Source organism: Lepidothrix coronata, unplaced genomic scaffold (genome assembly GCF_001604755.1).
Source record: "Lepidothrix coronata isolate B3197 unplaced genomic scaffold, Lepidothrix_coronata-1.0 Scaffold164, whole genome shotgun sequence".
NCBI lineage: Eukaryota > Metazoa > Chordata > Aves > Passeriformes > Pipridae > Lepidothrix > Lepidothrix coronata.
The window spans coordinates 1,457,119-1,475,939 of record NW_016690344.1 but is presented as its reverse complement, the minus strand read 5'-3'; the positions used below and the strand labels follow the sequence as shown (position 1 = coordinate 1,475,939).

Genomic DNA, 18,821 nt, shown 5'->3' with positions numbered 1-18,821 from the left:
TAAACCTAGAAATAAATTCTAGATTCTTGAATGTTCATAAATTTGGTTTATATTTTCATAGAGAGAGTCTGCTTCTAATTATGCAAAAATCTTAGCCAATAATACTTTGACAGAATTTGAAATTGCCTGTTTAACATGTAGCAAGAGCTGTTGACCAGATACTGAATTTATAACATATTTATACTTCAACTAGAATCTGTGGATTTTTGTCAAGATGCAAGGGAAGAGGACATTTCTAAAGAAATCCTTTAAGATATTGGGTGCTTTAATCTTCTCTGTCTTCTTTTAGTCGAACCACATCACTGTTCCTGCTCTGATGTTAATCAGAATGACTGGGTCATCCTCTTTTATAAGCTTGCTGGATTAATTCTTTTTCAAGGTCATCTGTGAATTGACTTTAGTAAGCAATTATAAATTGGATGGTATTTTAATATTCTACCCTCTCCCTGAGCTATAATCTAGAAATGATGAGAGACAAAAAGAAACCCAGAGGAGTTTGCATTTTAGAAAGCAACATGATGAACACCATTATCCAATACCTTTATAATTTCTCCTGCCCCGAACACCCTTATCTGAGTTCAAAGAGAGTTGAGGGAAATTCAATATCTTCCAGAAACAGTGCTTTAGTTTTTTAGCTAACATAGCTGCCTACGATCTCTGGAGAAATCTGTTGATATTGGTACTTGATACACTTAAGCTTGAGATTCAGAATTCTGTTCTATTACAAATACATCTCTACTATGGCAACAGAACTCACTCTCTCTCTGCCTTTGATGTTGCCTTTTGAATTTTAACATTAAAAAGCAGTATTTTCCTTCACTGTATTTTTAAAAGAATTTGAAACTGTTTAGGAAACTGCTTTTGGGCCATCACCCAGCAATAAAACACTGTCATAGTGTAATAGAAGATTATTCCATTGTTTGTTTAAAAAAACTCCTATTGGATACCTGCAGAACCTTGGGTTCAAAGGGCACAGATTGTAAAGACCAGTTCAATAAGGATTGCAGATCTACTGGTTAAAGCCCTCACAAGCATTTTCTACTACATAACTGTGTTTAGACCCAACCACAACATGTGCTCTTAAGCATCTTTCAATGTCACCATGATAAAGCAGTGATTTTCCCCTGACTGACTCTTTGGTGTGCTTTCTAAGCACAGGAAGCAAGCTACGGCTTTCTCTCTGACTCCTCGCAGACCAGCAGTACAGCTGCCTCAGGTCTCAACAGGTTTGTTAGTTAGTCACAGTCATTTTCAAGACTATGAGGAAAGATAGAAAGCAATTCTGTTGCTTTAAGTTAAAAAAAAAGAGAAAAAAAAGGATAAAGATAAATGGAGAACATCGCTGTGATAGAATGTGTTCCTCAAGGAGAATACTAATATTTGCCCATGAGGATTCTGCTAAGGGGTTCAGACTGTGCTATGGAAAGAGGACAAAACCTAAAACATTCCTGGTGCTATCAGTACATCCAACCAACAAAAATCTAGAAGAAAAATTTTTCCCATTTGCATCAGTATTTTGGGAGAGGATTGTGTTCTGTTTGGATCAGGATAGGCTCGAATCATGGTTTTGATGTGGAACTATGTAAAATTCTGGGGTTTGCTGGGCTTTTGCTCTAAGCCATAAACAGGAGATAACAGCTGCTTAGTGTTTTAATTTTGTATTCACAAGAATTGTAAACAAAGAGCAAAATAAATAGCTTATGCTATGAACCTTTTTTCTTGCTCTATTTATGAATGTTGATTTCACTGCCATTCAGTCCTGCCAAGAGCTCATACACATAAAATCAACTCTTGTGCCCTTTCTTTATAGTTTCTTTTTGAAGGTATGTGTCAAGCAGATAATGCTAGAAATCTAACTGCTTGGTTTTTTCTTCAGACTTTATGCATCATAGGTAGCTAAAGTGCATACTGCCCCATGATCATCAAGGCTTTAGGCATTATTAGGCAGATGACTACTGGAATGAGAATTCCTGCAGAGTGAGAATTCTGCCTACACATAAGCAGGACATCCTGAGGCTATCCAAGATAAGAATTATGGCATTAGGACAATGAGGCAGAAGAGTCTTAGGCTATCATCAATACTCTGTACCAGTCTCTCTCCAGACTGTATAGATTGGTTTTTTTAATGTTTATAATCTGCATATGCTCATAATCTGAAGATAATAGGAAAGTTGCCTGTTACTCTATAGAACCATATAAAATCTTTTTATCTAAAGAACAGAAATCAGGCTTAGTGTCAGGAATGCTAGAACAGTAAAGCCTCAGTAATTTCAGTAACCTACTTCTCTGTCACTGGATAACAGCCAATTTTCATTTCTGCTGTGGGTAGTAACATGACAATGTCAAATTAAAAGCGTTTTTTAATGCATTCTTCTAAAGTAGAAATGCTCTTTTTGAAGGAAAAGAAAGTTGATATTTCTATTTCAATGTCTTTTACAGAAACCATTAATTTACACTTTCCAACATGCCTTACATGGAATTTGAGCCTTTCTGAATCCAATGGCAAAATTCCACTTCTTTTAATGGGAGTAAGGATTTTCTTTTCTATGTATGCATATTCATACAGGTGTTCTTATGGGCATTCACTTGAGTAGATCACTTTAGTTCAGCCTTCAACTATTGTTTTGGTATGATCCCTGCTCATTCAACCCCTTACCCTGCTTTTCAGGCACAGAGGATTGTTATTTTAAGTGGTACAATTTACATGCAGTGTGACCCTGTGCATTCAGACAAGGGATCTGTGCTATGTGCTTATGTGCACTAGTGATGCTCTAGAAAGCACATCCTGGAGTACAAGCTGGGGTCAGATAAGACACCTTAGGAAATATCGGACTATAGAGAAAAAATGGTACTCGGCTCCAAAATATTTGTCTTTCTCTATTCAGGCTTCAGAGTGAAGCCATTCCACCCAAGCCTGCTCACTCTTGGAATTCACTTTCTTTCATCACTAAAGCAATGAATTTTTATTCCTGGAAAGTTTAATTTTGTGCTTTTGTGCCCGACTATTTGAGGATGTATTACACACTGCATGTAGCAGTTTGACACAGCCATGGGACAGCGCTCCCACTCCCTGCACAGGCAATCGTGCCTAAAAGAGGAGCCATGAATGTGAGCAGCCTGTGCCAGGAGCAGCTGTAGCCATGAACAGGTTTACTAGGGACCACTGCAATGGTCAGGAAATCTGGATGTGACAGGGTTATGACTAGCATACATTGATTTATCCTAGCCCCCTGAGGTTATTGCTTCTGGTCAGTGGGCAAAAGGGAGGATGTGTATGGAGGGTGATAATGTCTCAGGTCAACACAAGTTCAAGCTTCCTGTAAGTCCATCTGCAACAGCCTTAACCTGCAAACATATGGACCAGGACAGGCTATGCTGAGATGTGTCACATGTCTCCCAGATGCTCTGGTGCTCTCCCAGCCCTGAAACCCAATTCAGTCATCCTCCTTGACATCTTGCCAGAATTCTGGAGCACAGAGATAGATCCAGACTGGCAAGCTGCTCTTCTTAGGGATTTTCCTCCTGAGCAGGAGGTGTGCTACTGCTGCCAACCACATAAATGATAATTCTGAATACTCTCAATGCCTCTATTTTCTCCCTCTCTCTCCTTACCTATTACTGGAATGACAGAACTCAAAGTGAAGACTTGACTGGGAAGGTGCATTTTCAGTCCGCTCAAGGTTTTTGCACAAGAGGTCTCTATCAGTGATGCAGCTATGTTTCCCTGGACACAGTATAATCTGGGGGTCCGCACACATTACAGTGCAAAATAAATTTTTTTAACTTTCTAACATGACAAAGAAACCATGAATCTGTAGCAACTTGCACCATGAACTGAGTGAGCCCCAGAATATCAAGAGAAAGGACCTGCACACTTGTATATTTTGCTGTCCTATTTCTTGCCTTGTGTGAATTAGGGCTACAAGTTTCACATTGGTATTGAGGAGGTCATTTGTCACACACACAGAAATAAATTAGAGGGAAGATTAATGGTGACAAGCATACAAGACTATTGAACAGCAGAAGCTGTTCAATCCTTTTGGGAATGAGAAGAGTTTCACAGTCCTCTGGTCCAGTTGCCATAATTCCACCATATCAGCAATGAATGTATTCAAGCACACCGCTGAACTGGCATTACACAGATATATATAATTAACTATACTATAGACTACAGACTATATAAGTCTAAATTTGAAGTCTAAAGCTAAAGGTCTATATAAAGCCTACTTTTTAAGGAAGGGTGTTTCATGTAACGTTTGCTGACCTAGAAAGAAAGCAATTTAAATTATTGAAGGATTCCTTAATCCCGTTTAATTTATTTTCCTGAAAGAAACTGAAAATTCAGTTGCTCTTACAGACTTTTCTTGTGCTTAAAAAAAAGAAAAAAAAAGAAGAGAAAAAAACCTATGTATGTTTCATGACCAATTATAATTAAACTGGTAAGCTAATCTTTACAGTGTCAGGACAGGATAAATTCTCTCTGTAGCAACTAATATGACCAGTCTGGCAAGAGGATTCAGAGTTAGAAGCTTTATCTTGTCTGCCTCTCTCCCTTGCTTATCTCTCACCAAAGGAGTCTGGCTAAATTTAAAACAGCAACCAAGCCCCCTTCCTGTTTCCCTGGAAATGTTATCCATTGTGAGCAGTGACTTGAAGTCACAATTGCTTGGGAATCTTTTTTAAAACATAATGTTGAGATTTTAGCTAAGATTAGGTATATTCATCCCCCTAAGTTTTATTATGCTGACATAGAAAGTCTTTGGGAATTACTCAAGTAAGTAATTTTTTCCTTCTTTTTTTCTTTAATATTTAAATGCTGAAGAATAAAAATCCCTTTTCTTATACACTGGTGCAAAGCACAGGTAAGACTAAAACCAATACATTTAAAAGTGGATGATTCTCACTGGCTTTATAGCAGCAAACATTGTAATCTTGGTCCAGATCAGTAAGAGACTAATAGAGAACACATTGACCAAGAGCACTGTTTCTTTAGATATTTCTGTAAGAGCTCTTTCCTTTGGAATGCAAACTGAATGTTGTAGACAGGCCTCAATTTAATATCAACTTCAAAGGAACAATCTCTGTCAAACGCACCATGTTCCTAGGTTGTCTGAAGATGAAGACATACTGACACCCTTTCTGTCATGGAAAAAGGAGGGAAAAGAGCTTTTTTAGTCCAAATCCCCATGTGTTGCTTTCCGATACATCAAAAAACTGGCATGGAGTCAGTGTCTCTAAATAAGAAAAAGAAAAAAAAAAAAAGACAGCTCAGTGATTAATATGCTTACTTGAATGTCAGCGATGTATGTTCAATCCTTCTTCTGTCAGACTACGGAGCAGGGATGTGAAGCAAAAACCTGTGCTTCAGGAGAAGATCCATCAATCTTAGTTGGGCTTCTGTATCAGTCTCTCCTGACAATTTTTTTTTCAGTGGATATAAAATACAGAAATATCACTGCAGCAGAAGTAACTCTGCTTTGTCATGAAAAATGCCTTAACTTTCAGGCTACAGGATTTCCTTTCTCCATCCTTTTGCTGACTGCATTTTGTGCAAGGCTTTATGCATTAGGCGAACTAAGCTGATTTTATTCATCTGAGATCAAAGAATAAGAATAATACAGAAGGGACAATTCTTGTCAAGTGTAAAGTCAGGCTGCACATGTGTTTAATGGGAAAAATGTAAAGTACTTTACAGGAAGAAAAATGAGTGTGTAGAGGAGGTGCCTCTAGAGTGTTAAATCATGGCATAGCAGAGGCTTTGAAGATCCATTCTTTAATTGGAAGTGGTAGCACAATGCCTAAAGTCCTTTATGGATTCAGTTGGGTGTTCTCAGGGTAAAATATGGACAGTCAGAAAATATATAGGGCGGAAATTCAGTGTAGAGCAAATCCATTGTCTTCAAGCTTTTCTTCCATCCCTCCATGTGGGGCACAGATGCAGTTCCACAAACACGCTACCTTACTCCTATACAGTCTCCTTGTACCTGACCTCTCCTCCCAGAAGAAGCCTCTTTGGTATGCCCAGACTGCCCTGGGGGATCAGGCATAAGCAGAACACACTCTGCCAAATAAGAACATCTTATTTGTACCTAAGACACAGTAACTATTGTTCTTGGGTTGTATATGCTTTATTCCCTATGGCATCTGCTAATATATTCTTGGTTTGATTCTTATCTTTTACTGACACACATCAGAAGCATTTCTAAACCTCTGGGTGGAGAAGGGTTTGACATTTCTAGTTCAGATCAATATCACATCATCAGGGATGGGTCAAACACTTGCAGCTCTCGTTCCTGTATTACTTATTCACATTCAAATGTCTCTCACCTTTTATTGACCTTTTCTATCCAACTAATATAAAACCAAGGCCCTTTGAACCCAAATGCCACGTGGTGCAGCTGGATTGCAGGCTATTGTCCTGGGTAATGGGCAGCTAAAGTAATGACATGCAACATGCACTACTGGTTCCAGCCTTATCTGTGAAAACACTGCTGACTGTGAACCAACTTCCTAGGGAACTTGGCCTGTTTGTAGAGCTCATTGGTACATAAATTAAACTCCTGCAGATCCTAGGCTCTTCCACGCATTATAGTGTATCTGATGAGCACCAAGCACAAATTACTGTGACTGTGTTTTCATACCACATAAAAGCAGACAAAGTGCATGATGGCTGAAATCTGAAACCAGCAGAGCAGTGATGACTGTCCCTCCCTTCACAGACAATTCCTGCACTCTGACAATCTTCAAGGGCAGCCTCTGGCTGGCATCACTTTCAATGACGTCACGAAGGAAGGCCACTTTTTGTTTTCACATCCTATTATTCGCGGCTTGTTTTAAATATGTTTATGTGGATGTTAAGATTTTTTTTGTTGTTATGGGTTTTTCTTTGTTTGGTTGGTTTTTTTTGTCTTCAGCTAACCAGTAGTTAGAGCTTTATTTCGTCATATAAAGAGAATGCATATCTTTCTCAGGGATTCCCAGAATATTTGGGCATGAAATGTTCAGATATGGGCAGAATGGGTATAGATATACCCACTGCAAATGGGTATGCAATTTGCATATGTGCACCTTTTCTTTTACATACACATAACCACCACAGAACAGACTAATGACAGGCTCAGGTGGGAGTCACATAGTGCACAGCTCTATGATGTTCATGTATTGTCTGCAGTCCTGAGATGTTCGTACCGCCAGTACAAGGAGTGTCTCTGTGCTGCTATTATATGATATAATCTAATGGAAATAATAAGTCAATCAAGCCAGAGCCTGGCACACAACCCCAATACAAAAATTAAAAACTATAATCAAAATAACAGAACCTGCTTGTGGATGAAAATGTAGATCAATAATTGTGAATGTATAATTGTTAATGTATGGAATATGTGACTGTGTTCTGAAATGAGTTTGCTTTGATTTGATGCCTTTTGTGTTGATAAACCTTAATCTTTGAAAAACAACATTCTCATATGTCATAACAGAGATATTTGTTTCATTTAAATTGTGAAAAACTGTCAGAGTTGCTAGGATTTTAACCTTCTCATGAAAGAAGTACAGGTAAGACATATCCACTACTTAGACCATGAATCATTTCTGGAAAATAAAGTTAAGATATGAATTTAATTTTCCTATTTTAATTAGACACAGACTAGCAGTCCAGTCCTGAATATTCCACATCCTGGTATGTGGGAAGTCCAGAGGCAGACAGTAATTTTGCTTCTTGAGCCTATTTGCATTTAAAATGGACTTCTTCCAGAGCACATAGAGAACTCCCTTGGCTTTATTTCCTGTAAAATTTCAGGCTCATAGGTACCATTTTATGAGTATAGAGCCATTTAGGATAGCAAGGGTAAGTATTGCTGAACACACATTTAGCACACAAGTGCAAAGAACAGCACTGTTGGCCTTTTTACCATGATAAAGAAAAAAAGCCATATGCCGCACAGTAAGATCCTCTTAAAATCTTCTCCCCCTTCTGTAGTATACAGATACTCTGCTTCTATTTCTTGCAAGCAAACAATGAGGAACCTTTAAAATAGACTTTCTTGAGAAGGAAATGTTTCAAGAAGGGCCATTATTTAAAAAGGGAAAGGGTGGAAACGTATCAGTAAGGTGAACTAAAGCCTTTTCAGTCTGTCTAGTCTCACAAAAAGAATGGCAATAAATGTTTCCATAGAAGGTATGTTTATCTCCCATAAACTTCCTGAAAAGAATTATTTCACTAGGCTCAGAATATTCTTCCTTCCTTTTACTTTTTTCATTTTGAATTAGCTGCTTGTGTAGACAAGCATCTGCTGCCTCTCCATCTCACAGCTGCTCTCTCTTGAATTTATTCTTACTAATCTCTATCCCTTGCCCATTTTCAAGCAAATACTTCAAGACTCTCTCAAATGGTCAGTCTGGGCAAAAGGCCAGGAAGTGAAATCAACTCTTTACCACTATATTTCCTTCTATTTTACTTTATTTCCTGAGGAAACTTTGCCTCATCTCAAAAAGGCTGCCAGTCTCAGAATTTTGTTGTAGAAATACAATAATATAGGAAGTTACTAAAAATGTGGGTGTGGTTTTCTCACTTCAAATGAAAATTCATTGATTTTCAAAAATGCTTTTATTTAGGTCAAAATCTGATAAAATATTAGAAACCTCTGATAAGATATGGGTAAATCTAAACTAGTTTCTCATTCTCCTCTTTTGCTTGCTTTTTTCCTAGGATAAGAGGACATCAGAACTGTACTCAACATTTTTCCAGTCCTCCAAACCCTATAGTTTATACTGGCTAGTGACAGCATCCCCGTGGACCAGGAAGGAAATGGCATAAAGGTGGTGTAGAACTCATTATGACAATAATGCTTTCTAAGGATGGTCTTTGAGCCACAAAGTAGCTTAAAAAGGCTGCGAGCATCCCTCAGTATACAGTGGGTCTCCCTCAGCTGCCTAAAAGAATATGCCTGAAGAACCACAGGCTGTTTTTATGTGGTAACTGCCTCTTACTTTAGCTGTGGTTGTCATTTGCTCTCTGCTGACAGCCCTGCATCACCTGGCAGTAGGCTGCTGTGGGGACTGCCCAGCTGTGCAGACCTGCCTGCGGTCAGCTGCACCAGCTCTCACACCAGCGCGCGTGCCACACTGGGCAGTGGCAGCAGGGACATGGCCTCTCAGCCCCCTCTGCCACTCTGGTACTTCAATGGTGGTGAATGATCTTAATTCTCCTGTCTTTTCTTTAGATTTCTTCCCTATTCTTTCTGTGTCTACTCCCTGTTTTCCTGCCTACTCATTTTATTCTGTGCTGCAGCTTTCTATTCCCTTAATTTACCCTGCATTCTCAGCCTTATTATCTTTTTTCTCTCCCCTCCATTCCGCTTTCCTCCCCTCTCTTCTCCTGCCCTTCCCTTCCCTCCCCTCCCTTTCCTCCCCTCCCTGGAATCTTTCTTAACTCATTAAAGACGAATGGAATGCATAATTAGTAATGGAAACACGAACATCTAAACTGAACAGGCTTTAAGGAGAACATATGCATATTGGCTAATGCTACATCCACATCACAGATTTCACAAATTTCACAGAATATTCTGAGTTGGAGGGGACCTGCAGTTCACCTACTAAATGTCCCCCTAGCAAGTCAGGATTAGTTATATTTTATGTCCATGTCATAAACATAACAAATATACTACTGTGTTCATAACAGCAGTTAAATATTATTCCTTATTATTAAAGAAGTCCCATAGCTATGTGATAATCTCATTGGAAACTGTTATTACAGTAGACAGGAACTTGCATGACCCCTACTGGGTTATCTTTTCCAAACTCTGTAGGTGAACCTTGTAATCTATGAAGTCCTTTCCAGAGGTGAATAATTAAATTCTTACAATCGTGCAAGTTCTTACAATAAGAAAGAAATTCTTATTTTCATTCCCTGTCCTGTTACCTGGAAAAGTAACCAAAGCATGCTGGATTCCAATTGGCATTTTTACTCCCAGTTGCAAGTTGTTTGTCTGAGTGCACAGAAATTCCTGCAAATCTTGTCACACTGTTGAAATGAGACATTCATTGACTTCAAGAGGATCTTATTTTTAAAATTTAGGTATTTTCTTAAAGAAGACTATAACCGTTTAGTGAGAAAATACTTTTCTTTGCCTAAACACAAGTTACATGTGAAATGTAGGGCTGCCTTATTATTTGATAAACTACTTCTTACATACAGATACCAATTTCATGAAACAGTGAGGAAGGGAGGATTTAACCCATAATTTTTGAGGCACACTGTCAAATGATATCAATTCCCACTTGTTCAAAATACGTGTTTACATTCAGTTATTTAAATTATTACTCATATCTTAGCAGAATACTGAAAGATAGAGAGTAAGTTTTGACTTCACCCGCAAAAAATTCAGCAGAAGGATGTCTGGATCCAGTAGAGATATGAGTTGGGACGAGAGGGAAGGAGAGAGCTCGTAGGGACAGTACAGACTGTCCACTGCCAACTAGTGTAGACTCCACAAGGCTGCAGCAAGCTAAAATGCTGGAGCTGTGCAAACAGGCAATGCTGCCATACTATTGATCTTCTTCCTCTCTTGCTCCCTCTCCACAGTTTCCAACCCCAAAGAAATCTGTATCATGCAACAGGACGGCAATAAGTTTACCTGTACAGGCCGGGTGATAAATGGAGCTGCATCAGCAGCCCTCCTTTACACTAGCAGAAAAGAGAGGCTGCAGCTGCCTTCTCCTGTTAGACACTGCATCCAGGTTTTGTGGCATGATGGGTAGACAGATCTGTTTCCAGACACTTTTCTGTATCCCTTCTGGGGATGAGAAGTTACTGCACCATCCATTTACCTCTGAGAAGCAAAATATGGCTCTTAGTAAGATCAGGATACTGTATCTCTCTACAAGGGTACTTCTAATGAAAATACACCCCCTAAGGCCCTAGCAGTAGCAAAGTATGTGCTGGTATATGGCTGACATATTTTCTGCTTAGTTATAAAAAGAATAGCTTTAATTTACCTTATAAAAATGCAAAAGGAATCTACTCTAAAAGGGAAAAGTAGTTTTATTAATTCAGTGCTTCTCTCGTCACTCCTTAGTAAAAATGTACATATTATAATAAAACAGATACAGTTACACAATGAAAAAAAAATAACCTAATGGCTCTTAATAAAATTCCAGTTAAAGCAAGCAACTGGTTTTTCAAGGACTCAGATCTACACTGGAAAAAGACTAAGGAATGACTACACCTAAATAAGGCTTTTACTGCTAAGAACAGCTACATTAGGGCTCATCAATCAATCATAATATTCACATTCATGTAATAAAGACTTCTTTATGTAGAAGTTTAGTCACCTCACAGACAGACTGGTACCGGCATTTGCGTGTAACTAATCCTCTCTTCCAAAAAATGATTTCTTCAGGCAAAGCCCCATGAAGACACTTAATGAAAGAGTGAATTCTTATTTACTTAAAAGTAAGAACTAGAAAGAACAATGCAAATCAGAGGAAGAGCTGTTTTCTGGAAATCTAGTAGACCTGTTAGTTTTAAAAGATTTTGTAGGACTCTCAGGGGTAGCCAGAGGAGAGAAGAGCAGGTATACAGGCAGATAAAGCAGACACAAAGCAACCGCCTCTATATCCTGCTGGTGAAAGCCTTCGGCTTTGGCACACAGTGTTTTCATCTTTCTGTGCACTGCGGGCTCCCTCAATGAGACTGAACTGCCCGGGGCACTGGTGGCTAGCCTGTTGTTTCTAAACTGGTTTGCCAGTTTGTTGGTTCAAATATAGCCTCAGAAATTAAAGTCATGGCCTGTGTGAAATGAGCTGGTAGTAGCCATCAATTACCCAGTGGAGAGATCATCCCGGACAGCTCAAATCACGCCCTTGTTGACAGCTGAGATGAGAAGCAAGGGAGCAAATGTTTTCATGTACTGAGCTGCATTCTCCTCCCCAGGGACAGAGTCTTAGGTTTGAAGCATAACATGGAAATTTTGGGGCTTCTAGATTATCCCTTCTATTTATAATGTTTAGCTTCTCTTCAGCTATAATAAATGAATTCAGTTTTGAAAGAGAAAACAAACTGAAGCTGTAGGATTATAGTGGAATATTAGGCAAAGCCTTGTAAGCATTCCCCAGCAAGATAGCAATAGTAAAGCTGTAGCACTCTCTCTTCTCTTCCAAACCTATCCACCAAACTTGGGGAAAATGGCTCAAGATACTAAGGTACATGCAGAAGCACAGCTTTTGTACATCCTCGAGAAAACTAAAGGGCTAAAGCAATAGTTCATTTAGTTTGGGTGAATTTAAAGCTAGATCCAGTGAAGAACTAGAGAACTAAATACTAGATGCAAAATGAATTGCATCTTTCCAACTTAAAGCACAGGCAGATAGTGAGAATCTCCACATGCTGACCCACACAGGCATATGGTTCAATGCCTCTGCACTGAGTGCCTGATGCACTGTGGAGAAGATTCAATGCAGGAGTCACAACTCCACTAGGCAGCAGAGCTCTGAAAACACAGCTGCTACAACACTGTAGATTTTTAGGTGGGTCACTGTTACCATCTCTATACCTTGATTAAACAAAAATCTGATTTCATCTAGAAATACACCAACAAGTTCTTAACTAAAAAGTTATGAATGTGTAAATTCAGTTTGCCTCTAAACAACTTCATCTATTTCATGTATTTCAAAATGTTGTTGCTTTGTTAACTCTTATGATTACAATTCTTGCAATAAACAGAATTTCTGTATATGTGGGGATCCAGTGTACATCCAGTGGGGATGCAGAAACAACTAGCAAGATGTTTCCCAAAGCAAAAATGAATTAACTAACAGATGCATATTTTGAGGATAGGCTATTTGATTTTTGTATTTTTATATAAATCTGAAATAAGTTTTTAAATTATCGTACCTCTCATAGAATCATACGATTGTGCAAGTTGGAAGGAATCCTGAAAGATCACCTGCTCCAACCTTCTGCGGTAAAGGGACCCTAGATGAGATTATTATCTGGCACACTGTCCAACTGCATCTTGAAAACCTGCAGCGATGGGGACTCCATCACACCCCTGGGAAGGTTGTTCTGGTCAATGATCATTCTTAGTGTAAAAAAAATATTTCTTATATTGCTTTGGAGCTTCATCACAGAGTGTGTCTTTCTAATCTAATTCTTTGAGGTGTCCAGAGAACATGTGTTATATCTCGGGTAGGCCTAGAGTCTGCAATCTGTGCAGGCTGGTGACAAGCTGGCTGAATGGGACTTGTTATCCACATTTATTCCCTCCAAAGAAAAATTAAATTCTTAAGCAAGGGCTGAACAGATGCAGAGCCTACAAGCATACTGGAGCAGTGAGGGCACTTAGCGCAAGACAGAGTCCACCTGGAGCCTTGATGCAAGACTGTAGAACTCATGCCCCAATGGACTGCAACTACTGAGGAACTCCACTTTTTAAAAAAATCCAGATTGATTATTTATTTTCTGCTTTTTCCTCCTTTGCCTCCCCCCTTCCTCCAGGGATTCAAACACTAGAAATCTGTATTGTATAACACTCACAAAAACAAAAACATTGACAGGGGTTCTTCCAAAGTAACAGCTGGAAAAATGAAATGCACGCATATGCCTGCAGTTTTGTGCCACATAAAATACTTGCGGAAGAAACTTGGATGTGTGCTGTAACTGAATGTATGTGTCAGGTAACAGCATACAGAAATAACACTAAGGAGTGTAAAAATGAGGTGACATAGGGACTTCATACAGAGGAGCAGTTACAGTGGATTAGTTAAACTCATTCAAGAACAACCTACTGGAAGTCATTGCTGGCACCTAATCTGGGATGTACTTAGGCCAACCTACTGGAAAACTGCGAGCTGAATCAGTTTTTGTGAGTGTTAAATCACCTCATATATGGGGAGCTAGGGGGTTGATTGCACAGCCTCACCTAACCCAGAAGCCTCCATCCTTCAAGGAAGATATCACTGAAGCTGGACCGCTTTTCTCCTGGAAGTGCTGTACAAAAAGCGTGTAAGACGGGCCCGGGCATCTCGGGGATACGGGCCTGAGACGGGGCCGATTACCGCGGTCCCAGCGCTGCGGCTCTGGGCTTCGCCACCCTCCGGCCCCTCCGGCAGCGGTGCTGGCACCGTCCTCCCCCGCGGTTGGACACCCGCCCACCGGGATGGGCGAGCGCTTCCAGGCGGCTCAGGGAACTGCTTGTCCCCCGCCCTCCAACAGATGGAGGATGCCGAGGTCAGCCCTGGCCCCCGTCACGTTTCCTCCGGCAGGCCCGGGGGAGGGCCGTGGGCGCGGGTACGGCGGCGGCCAGTCTGAGCCGGGGCCGAACGCCACCAGAGCGGCCGGGCACCCCGCGCCGCCGGCATGAGGGGGGCTAGGCCCTGGTGCCTGCTCTTGGCCGCGGCCTGCGCCCTGAGCCGGCCCCCGCCGCCGCCACGGGCCGCGGTGCGCTGCTCGCCCGCCGGCACCTGCTTCAGTGCCCACCTCGACAACGCCTCCTACCCTGCGGCCAGCGGCGCCTGCGGCCAGCGGCAGGGCGGCCTCGCCTGGGTCAGCGGCGAGCCGGAGCTGCGCCTGCTGCTGGGGCTGTTGGCAGAGGCGGCGGCGCCCACGCTGCTCTGGGTCGGGCTGAAGAGGAACGCCTCCGTCTGTACCCACGCGGAGCATCCGCTCCGCGGCTTCGCCTGGGAGGGCGTCGGAGGCGGTACGGCCCCGCAGGACGTGCCGGAGGCGCTCGGCCGCTGGGTGAAGGAGCCCGTGCGGTCTTGCCTCACTGCACGCTGCGCTGGGCTGCACCTGGCGGCAGTCCCCGAGAGCAACCCCAGCTGGGGCTGGGAGGAGCGGGTCTGCCATCGGGAGAGCCCAGGCTACGTCTGCAAGTACCACTACGAGGGCGCCTGCCCCGACCTCAGCCCTGCGGGCGCTCTTGACCTTGACTACCGCCTCCCGTTCGAGGAGGGGAGCCCCGGCCCCGGCTTCAGCCCGCCGGGCACTGTGCTGACCGTGACGTGCCCCGGCGGGGAGGTGCAGCTCACGTGCCAATCCGATCCGGGCGGTTTCGCCTGGAAGGTGGCAGAGGAGCCCCTCTGCCCCTGCCCCTTGGGCCGCCGGAGCCCCGGCAGCGGGCGGTGCGCCGAGGCCGCCGGGTGCCGCGATGCCGCCGGCGGCTTCGCCTGTGCCTGCACCCCGGGCGGGCGGGACGGGACTCTCTGCCCGGGCACGGGGGCGGCCCCCACTGCCGCAGGCGGCCCCGCGGAGTCTCCGGGTGCCGGAGCGGAGGGGTGGCCTCCCTTCATCCCGACACACGGTAGTTCCGCGGGGCTGCCTGCCGCTACCACCGCGGTCGCCGGCGGACAGAAGACGGCTGCTCCGCTGCCCTCCTCCTCCAACTACGTTTTCGTCCTGGTGACGGTCGCGGTGGTGGTGCTGGTCATCATGGTCATGACCGTCCTGGGGGTGTTCAACATCTGCTTCAACAAGAAATGCGAGGGCCGTGGGGACAAGGAGTCGCCCGAAGCTGGCAGCAAGGCGGAGGCGGGTTCCGCGGAGCCGAGCGGAGCAGCGGGCGGTGACTAGTCCCAGGCGGCCGGGGCCGCGTCCCTCGGGGCTGCCCCGAGCGGCAGCTCCCGCTCCGGGCCAGCGCTCGTCTGCACGCGTCTCTCCTGCCGCGGGGAGCCGAGGGAGAGGTGCCATGGGACTTGGCTGGGCAGGACTTGCAGATTGTCAGACGCGGGGGCACTTTTTGAGGGGTTTGAAGCTTTTGGACAGTCAAGAGTTTTTGTCGGTCCGAAAAACAGTTATTTAGGTGCTGACATAAGTAAAATATAAATACATCATCCTGGCCGACAGAGTGATTGCTGCTGCAACAGTTGTGGGGTTTTATCCTCTCAAACCCTCTTCGTTGAGTGCCTTACGTAGAGCAAGCATAAAGGGTACCACTTTGAGCACTTGCATCTTGTAATTTAGAAGTCACTCCTTGCCTGAGTGGTACTTGGAGGCTATAATTTTCTTTCTAATTGCTGAAACGTTTGCAAAGGTGAACTGCCATAATTTTGGATGAAACTGTGACCCATACTCTTTCATACTTGCATTCTTAAAAATGAGAGAGCATTTCTATACTTAGAAGATTATTAAATTGCTGAGGAAGTGGGAGGTTAATGAGGAGTCAATTTCATAATTCAGCTAATGAAAAGCATAAAGGATGATGTAAAAGCTAAATCACTGCTCTGTTTTTTACTCCATACAATATGACTTTTTATTGTAGCAGAGGACAAAGTTTTTCTCCTAAGGTGTGTTGGCGCAAAATTTGCTTTCTGTGTGCATTATGTTGCTCCCTTACAATCAGACAAGGTGCTGACACACCACACTGTGAGAGGAATTAACGTGAGTCTAAATGCATCATGCAAATCTCATTCTTTTTAGTCAGATATATTATTTTCCATGGTGTCCCTTGAGAGTAAGGAAAGAAATATTCACCATTTGTGCCCCTTGCTAAATGAGGTAAACACTTCCTCTGTGATTTCCCTTGGGAATTCCTGTAGAGGAGCTTTCATCCTGACCACAGAACTTGCTTTCTTTGCAGTTCAGAGTGCTGATGCTCACTCCTTATTGTTATGGTGTTGTTTTTCAATTAAAGTGGTAATGCTAAATATTGATTCAAGGTTTTCTGAGTGCAGTAAGACACAACTAACTGGATCCATCCAAGTCTTTTGGTGTGCAGGGAGGGTAGGGAAATTATTGATTCATAACCGTGATTCAGTGGTCTGCAAGGCAGATTCAGTGCAGGGTTTGCTGTTTACATCCATAGGAGGAGAATAACTAAGGTCATAATGAGTACAGATAATCATAACAAGGACTGAGATAATAAAAGTGTCTGGTTATGAAATTGGATGCAACTTTCTTTTAATTCCTTACTGTAATGCCACAATCAAATGTAAATATTTTTCCAAAACGTACCAGAGATGGAGATAAATCTTGACCTTTTCCCTTATATTACATACATGTCCTTTGACTCAGCATATTATATTGCAACTGTTTTTCTAGTATAGGAAAAACATTATGTCACCCCATATTAAAGCCATATAAATCACATAGAAACTTTGTATCTGTGAGTTTTAGAATGAATACGTTTTTATGGAGGATTTAGAATAATTTAGTCATTTCAATTCTAGTGATGAGGTGGAATTTTTTAAAAATTGTTAATTCCCTGGTGTAACGCATAGTGTTGTAGACTAGTAGACTGGATGTAATAACACCATGGTAATGAAATGGTGAGTGCAAGAATCTGTGAGTCCACATTTTAAAATAGTAGTTTCTGCAAAGAATAGGAATGTCCACAACTCTTGTCTATTGCAGTTACCTGAAAAGTGTCCCATGTTGCCAATTATTAAATCTAATTTTTAGATTTCCTTAATTCCTCCAAAGATAGTTTGACTGGTAGACACATCATTTGTCAGCTGCACATTTTATTTATGAACATGTGATGAATTTTTAATGGTTTGTATTCATCAAATACAAATATGTTGTATTCATCAAATAAACAGAAATAAAATTTTAATTTCCTCACATTTTTTAAAATATTATTTTATACTACTGAGGGCTTAATTAAATGTGCTGCGGGATTAAAGTGAAATCTGAAAGTGGACATGGACAAAATTCAAGTACTTCAGATAACTTTTTTCCTGTTTTAAGTGTAGTATATAGCTTAAAGATGATTAAAAAAATTAATGGATTCTGTGCTTCCCCCAGGAAGTGTAATTTCCTATCACTTAATTTTTTTGTGTGTTTTCAGTCCCGATATGTCTTTCCTCATTTATTACATGGAGTTCAGTCAGTGGTAGATGCAGTTCAGTTCCTTCTAGAAATACTATTTTCTATTTCTTCAGTATGCGGACATTTATGGAGGCTGTACAGTGGTGATTCATATATTTCACTAATGATATATAACTGACTTGAAAGGCAAACACAGCTGCGCAGCAGCAGTAACCACTCTCCCAGGGCTTCAAACCAGATTAAACTTCCTGTATTTCCTTCTTCCCCCCAATATGCAGCCTTGCCTTTCTCCTCTGGACTTATAGTCTGGAACTGGAAGACTGGAAACTGGATGTGAAAAGGGAGTCCTCTGTTGGCAAGCAAGTCTTTTTCCTTTTCTGTATTGCTGACTAGAATTATAGAATCAGAGGATAGTTTGGGACTGAAGGGACCTTGAAGATCATCTACTTCCAATCTTTCCACTAGACCAGGTTGCTCAGACCCCCATTCAACGTGGCCTTTAACACTTCCAGGGATGGGGCATCTACAGCTTCTCTGGGCAAACTGGTCCAGTGTCTCACCACCTTCGCAGTAAAGAATTTCTTCCTATTATCTGATCCAAGCCTACCCTCTTTCAGTTTGAAGCCATTCCCCCCCCATTCACTACATGCCCTAGTAAAATGTTCTTCTTCAGCTTTCCTGTAGGTATTGGAAGGCTTCTATAAGGTCTCCCTGGAACCTTCTCCAGGCTGAACAACCCCAACTATCACAGCCTGTCTTCGTAGGAGAGGTGCTCCAGCCCTGTGATCATCTCTGTGGGCTTCTCTGGACTCGCTCCAGCAGGTCCACAGTATTCTTAGTTGAAGGCCGCAGAGCAGAACACAGTACTCTAGGTGGGGGCTCCTTCACTGTAGGCAGCAGTGAAACTGGGGAAGGCAGAGACATAGTGGTGGTCCTGCATGTATTGTCCTTTCCCTCCTCCTACCTGTCAGTCCTTATGCATTTTGAGTCAGAATGCTGGGAAAACAATACTATTATGTATTTTACGGATAATGTAAGTAGCAAGAAGCCTGCA

General features: G+C 42.2%; 1 protein-coding gene across 1 annotated transcript; it reads left to right on the top strand.

Moving 5' to 3' along the window:
• Window positions 1–14,359: 14,359 nt before the first annotated feature.
• On the top strand, window positions 14,360–17,645 carry CLEC14A (C-type lectin domain family 14 member A). Its single transcript, XM_017829361.1, has one exon. The coding sequence runs from the start codon at window positions 14,360–14,362 to the stop codon at window positions 15,569–15,571; it is 1,212 nt and encodes a 403-aa protein (XP_017684850.1). The 3' UTR covers window positions 15,572–17,645.
• The last annotated feature ends 1,176 nt before the right edge of the window (window positions 17,646–18,821 follow it).